The following is a 6,407-nucleotide window of genomic DNA, read 5'->3' as shown; positions in this document are numbered from 1 at the left end:
CTTGCTTTACATTCCTCTCTCGTCCTGTCTAAGCTCGATTATGGTTGCCCTGCTTACTCGTCTGCTTCTCCTTCTACTCTTTGCCGTCTTCATGCTTTGCACCATATTGGGTTGCGCCTCAGTTCTGGTGCCTTTCGTTCGACTCCCATCCTTAGCTTGTATGTGGACACTGGCTTCCTGTCTCTCCAGGACCGCCGTGATCGCTACTGTCTTCGCTATCTTGCGCAGTCCTTGCAACATTCTTCCTCTCGCCTCTGTCGTGCTTTAACTTTTACCCCTCCTGCGGTTCGTGTTCCTCTTCACCTCCCTCTTTCTGTCCAGTTATCTCGCTTACAGGATTCTCTTTCCGTTCGTATTTCTAATGTTTCTCCTCGCGTTGTTCCTTCTTTGCCCCCATGGAGAGTCCTTCTGCAGTTTTGTACATCCTTGACCCGCATCACTAAAGCTTTTACCCCCTCCTACGGTTCTCAAACGCCTTTTCCTTGAGCACTTTTCTTCTCACTCCCGCTCTGTTTCTTTCTTCACCGATGGGTCTAAGTCTGCGGACGGTGTTGGCTACTGTTGTTTTTCCTGATCGCACTTATATGTATCGCTTACCTTCGGAGACTAGCATCTTCACAGCGGAGCTTTATGCTATTCTCTATGCTCTTCGTCACCTGCTTTCTCGTTGTCAGTCTTCCTTTCTAGTTGTTGTTGACTCTCGTAGTGCCCTCATGGCTCTCGGGTCCTTTAATCCGGTTCATCCAGTAGTTGTCGAGATCAAGCATTGGCTGTTTCTTGTTCACAGTAAATTTAAGTCGGTTGAGTTTTGTTGGGTTCCCAGCCATATTGGTGTGTCTTTAAATGAGCGTGCGGATGCTGCTGCCAAGGAAGCTCTTGTCCCATCTCTCGTTAAGATATTCCATATTCCGACTTTTACCTGGTTATCCATTCCTCCATCCTTTCCCGTTGGCAGGCTTCTTGGTCGTCTGTTACTGGTAAAAAAACTACGTACTCTTAAATGTTGTGTTTCCTCGTAGCCGTCCTCCTACCACCGTAACCGGCGATGGGAAACGGCTCTGGCAAGGTTGCGTATTGGCCATATTCACTTAACCCATGGTCACTTGATGGAGCGCCGCCCTGCTCCTTATTGTCCTAATTGCATTGTCCCTCTTACGGTCGTGCATATCCTCTTGAATATCCTGACTTCCAGGACGAGCGTGTGTCTTGCTTTCCGACCGTCCCTCGCGGTCAACTGTCCCTCAATAGAATTCTTGGTGACTCGGATACTTTTGATATCATTTGCCTTATGAGTTTTTGTTCTCGTATTGGCATCCTTGGTGATATTTAGCGCCCTCTGATTATTCCGCACATTTGATGGTGCTACATAGCCTTCCCGGTTTGGTGCCTTCTTTTGATAATTACTTACTTACTTCAGCATCTGTGCCCCCTGAGTACGTGCACGTACACATACATGTACGCACACTTACACACACACACTCTGTGTGTGTGTGTACAGGCACAAAAAGGTGAGTACACACATGGAGATGGAAATTCTGGGCTGTGAATGATTCAGAGACTACATAACAGGAACTATGACAATGGGTGGACCTAAGATAATAGTGGCAGTCATTTACAACCCTCCACTAAATGACGGAAGACCCAGACAGGAGTTTGATAGGAACAACATGGCAATCAATAATATAAAAGAAAGCAGCTTCAGTTGCTTGCAGGAATGGCTCCAGACTCTTAATCATGGGCGATTTCAACCATGGAAAGATAGACTGGGAGAATGGGGACCCACATGGTGGTGCAGACACATACAGAGCTAAACTCTTGGAAGTGGCAACAAGGAACTTTCTGAGCCAGCATGTCAAGGGACCCACATGAATGAGAGGCAATGACGAAACCAGCAAGACTCGACCTGATATTCACCCTGAATGAGTCAGAAATAAGGAAAATTAATTTTGAAGCCCCATGAGAATGAGTGACCACAGTGAATTGACATTTGAGTATCTGGTGGAGGTAAGGATAACCTATCCAAGGATGGAATTGGAAGGGAAAAGGCTAAATTACCTGAGAGGAAAATATGACGAGATGAGGAACTTCCTAATGGGAATACCATGGGAAACAGAACTTAGAGAAAAGACTGTACAGGATATGAAGGATTATGTCACCCAGAAGTGCCAGGAAGTTGCAGACAGGTTTATCCCGGTCCAAAAGGAGAAACACGAAAGGCAACAAAAAAATCCATGGTTTATTCAGGAATGTAAGGTAGCGTAGCAATTGAGTAAAAGAACATGGAGAAACTACAAAAATAACAGAACACCAGAGAGCAGGAAGACATACCAGAGGGCCAGGAATGAGTACATCAGAGTGAGGAGGAAAGCAGAGAGACAGAATGAAAATGACATCGCGAGTAAAGCCAAGACCCAACCAAAGCTGCTCTACATCCACATCAGGAGGAAAACAGCAGTGAAGGAACAAGTGATGAAACTGAGAAAACGGGAGAACAGATACACAGAGAATGACAAGGAGGTGTGTGAAGAACTCAACAAGAGATTCCAGGAGGTCTTCACAATAGAACAAGGAGAAGCCCCTGCACTAAATGAGGAGGAGGCAAACCAAGCAACCTTGGAGGAATTTGACCTCACCAGTGATGAGGTCAAAATGAATCTGTTGGAGCTGAATGTGACAAAGGTTGTTGGGCCTGACAGAATTTCACCGTGGATAATAAAAGAAGGTGCAGAAGCACTAAGTGTGCCACTCTCTCTGGTGTATAACAGGTCACTGGAAACAGGAGACCTTCCGGAAAGCTGGAAGACAGCTAATGTAGTCCCAATATACAAGAAAAGTGACAGGCAAGAGGCCCCGAACTACAGGCCAGTTTCCCTAACTTGTATACCATACAAGGTGATGGAGAAAACCGCGAGGAAAAGGCTCCTAGAACAACTAGAAGGAAATAGCTTTGTGACATCACCAACATGGGTTCAGAAATGACAAATCTTGCCTCACAGGGTTAATAGAGTTCTATGACCAGGCAACAAAAAATAGGCAAGAAAGAGAAGGGTGGGCAGACTGCATTTTCCTGGACTGTCAGAAAGCTCTTGACTCGGATCCCCTTAAAAAAAGGCTGTTACAATTGTTGGAGCAACAGGCAGGAGTAAAAGGTTAGGTGCTCCAGTGGATAAGGGAGTATCTAATCAACAGGAAACAGCGAGTAACGGTGAAGGGGAAGACATCAGAGTGGCGAGATGTCACCAGCGAGGTTCCACAGGGCTCTGTACTTGGACCCATCCTGTTTCTAATATATATGTAAACGATCTTTCAGAGAGCATAGGCTCATTCCTTTCAATGTTTGCTGATGATGCAAAAATTATGAGAAGAATCAAGACGGATGAAGATAGACAGAGACTACAGGACTACCTAGACAAACTGGAGGAATAGTCTAGAAAATGGCTCCTAAAGTTCAACTCAGGAAAGTGTAAAGTAATGAAATTGGGCGAAGAGAGCACGAGGCTGAACACAAGGTATCATTTGGGAGGTGAAATTCTGCAAGAGTCAAATAGAGAGAAAGATCTGGTGGTTGATATCACACCGAACCTGTCCCCAGAGGACCACATCAAAAGGCCACATCACATCAGCGGCATATTCTAGACTGATCAACATAAGAACTGCTTTTAGAAACTTGTGTAAGGAATCATTCAGGACCCTGTATACCACTTATGTAAGACTAATCCTGGAGTATGACAGCTCCAGCTTGGAGTCCATTATAAGTTAAACACAAGACAAAGTTAAGAGAAAATTCAGCGGTATGCCTCCAGACGTGTCCGGTAACTGAGAGGTCTGAGCTATGAGGAAAGGCTAAGGGAGCTGAACTTCGCGTTCCTGGAAAACAGAAGAGTAAAGAGAGACATGATAACCACGTACAAAATTCTCGTGGGATTTGACAGTGTGGACAAAGATAAACTCCTTAGCACAGGTGGAACACGAATAGGGGGACACAGGTGGAAGCTGAGTACCCACATGAGCCACAGGGACGTTAGAAAGAACTTTTTCATTGTCAGAGTAGTTAACAGATGGAATACATTAGGCAGTGATGTGGTGGAGGCTGACTCCATACACAGTTTCAAGTGTAGATATGATAGATCCCAATAGGCTCAGGAATCTGTACACCAGTTGATTGACAGTTGAAAGGCGGGACCAAAGAGTCAGAGCTCAACCCCCCAAAAGCACATCTAGGTGATTACAACTAGGTTACCTTGAGAGGTTATCTTGAGATGATTTCGGGGCTTTTAGTGTCTCTGCGGCCCGGTCCTCGACCAGGCCTCCACCCCCAAGAAGCAGCCCGTGACAGCTGATTAACACCCAGGTACATATTTTACTGCTAGGTAACAGGGGCATAGGGTGAAAGAAACTCTGCCCATTGTTTCTCGCCGGCGCCTGGGATCGAACCCAGGACCGCAGAAATCACAAGTCCCGCGTGCTGGCCGACCGGCTCCAAGTGAGTAGGTGAGTACACAAATATTATGAAAAATTCAGTGTTGATTAGTATGGTTTAATTACCAGACGTAATGAACGAGAGCAGTTTGTAGCAATTGGGAGCCATTAGCAAGTCCTTCCAGTAACAGTTCCAGGCCTTCTAGTAACTGTTCCAGGTGTTCCAGTAACTCTTCCAGGCCTTCCAGTAACAGTTCCAGGCCTTCCAGTAACTGTTCCAGGCCTTCCAGTAACAGTTCCAGGCCTTCCAGTAACAGTTCCAGGCCTTCAAGTAACAGTTCCAGGCCTTCCAGTAACTGTTCCAGGCCTTCCAGTAACTGTTCCAGGCCTTCCAGTAACAGTTCCAGGCCTTCAAGTAACAGTTCCAGGCCTTCCAGTAACTGTTCCAGGCCTTCCAGTAACAGTTCCAGGCCTTCCAGTAACAGTTCCAGGCCTTCCAGTAACTGTTCCAGGCGTTCCAGTAACAGTTCCAGGTGTTCCAGTAACTGTTCCAGGTGTTCCAGTAACTGTTCCAGGTGTTCCAGTAACTGTTCCAGGTGTTCCAGTAACTGTTCCAGGTGTTCCAGTAACTGTTCCAGGTGTTCCAGCAACTGTTCCAGGTGTTCCAGTAACTGTTCCTGGTGTTACAGAAACTGTTCCAGGCCTTCCAGTAACTGTTCCAGGTGTTCCAGTATCAGTTCCAGGTGTTCCAGTAACTGTTCTAGATGTTTCAGTACCTGTTCCAGGTGTTCCAGTAACTTTCAGGTGTTCCAGTAACTGTTCCAGGTGTTCCAGAAACTGTTCCAGGCCTTCCAGTAACTGTTCCAGGTGTTCCAGTATCAGTTCCAGGTGTTCCAGTAACTGTTCCATGTGTTCCATTAACTGTTCCAGGCGTTCCAGTAACAGTTCCAGGTGTTCCAGGCGTTCCAGGTGTTCCAGTAACTGTTCCAAGTGTTCCAGTAACAGTTCCAGGTGTTCCAGTAACAGTTCCAGGTGTTCCAGTAACTGTTCCAGGTGTTCCAGTAACAGTTCCAGGTGTTCCAGTAACAGTTCCAGGTGTTCCAGTAACAGTTCCAGGCCTTCCAGTGTCTGTTCCAGGCGTTCCAGTAATAGTTCCAGGCCTTCCAGTAACTGTTCCAGGCCTTCCAGTAACTGTTCCAGGCCTTCCAGAAACTGTTCCAGGCCTTCCAGTAACAGTTCCAGGCTATCCAGTAACAGTTCCAGGCCTTCCAGTAACTGTTCCAGGGCTTCCAGTAACAGTTCCAGGCCTTCCAGTAACAGTTCCAGGCCTTCCAGTAACAGTTCCAGGCCTTCCAGTAACAGTTCCAGGCCTTCCAGTAACTGTTCCAGGCGTTCCAGTAATTGTTCCATGCGTTCCAGTTACCGTTTCAAGCATTCCAGTTACTGTTCCAAGTGTTCCAGGAAGGGACAGTGTCGACACTCCCACAGACAAGCGACACAATAACAGACAGGGATCTGGAGCTAAAGCAGAACAGTTATACTCACTGCTGAGTAATACTCACTGGGTGAGTATACTCATTGGTGAGTTTATTCACTGGGTGAGTATACTCACTGGGTGAGTATACTCATTGGTGAGTATACTCATTGGTGAGTATACTCACTGGTGAGTATACTCATTGGTGAGTATACTCATTGGTGAGTATACTCACTGGGTGAGTATACTCATTGGTGAGTATACTCATTGGTGAGTATACTCACTGGGTGAGTATACTCATTGGTGAGTATACTCACTGGGTGAGTATACTCACTGGGTGAGTTTACTCATTGGTGAGTATACTCACTGGGTGAGTATACTCATTGGTGAGTATACTCATTGGTGAGTGTACTCACTGGTGAGTATACTCACTGGGTGAGTATACTCACTGGGTGAGTATACTCACTGGGTGGGTATACTCACACACGCACAAAATATACACAGTATGCACGCA

The 6,407-nt window shown here is 46.3% G+C and overlaps 1 protein-coding gene across 1 annotated transcript in view; it reads left to right on the top strand.

Annotated features, from left to right (window-relative positions):
* Positions 1 to 527: 527 nt before the first annotated feature.
* LOC138368955 (rootletin-like) overlaps positions 528 to 6,407 on the top strand; it is a 47,000-nt gene continuing 41,120 nt past the window's right edge. Inside the window, exons 1-3 of the mRNA XM_069331682.1 lie at positions 528 to 669; positions 4,659 to 5,231; positions 5,350 to 5,984. Of these exons, the coding sequence (XP_069187783.1) occupies positions 528 to 669; positions 4,659 to 5,231; positions 5,350 to 5,984 (1,350 nt within the window). The remainder of the gene's footprint in view (positions 670 to 4,658; positions 5,232 to 5,349; positions 5,985 to 6,407) is intronic.

The sequence above is a fragment of the Procambarus clarkii genome, chromosome 26 (assembly GCF_040958095.1).
Source record: "Procambarus clarkii isolate CNS0578487 chromosome 26, FALCON_Pclarkii_2.0, whole genome shotgun sequence".
In the NCBI taxonomy this organism is placed as follows: domain Eukaryota; kingdom Metazoa; phylum Arthropoda; class Malacostraca; order Decapoda; family Cambaridae; genus Procambarus; species Procambarus clarkii.
This window is presented reverse-complemented; position numbering and strand designations above follow the sequence as displayed.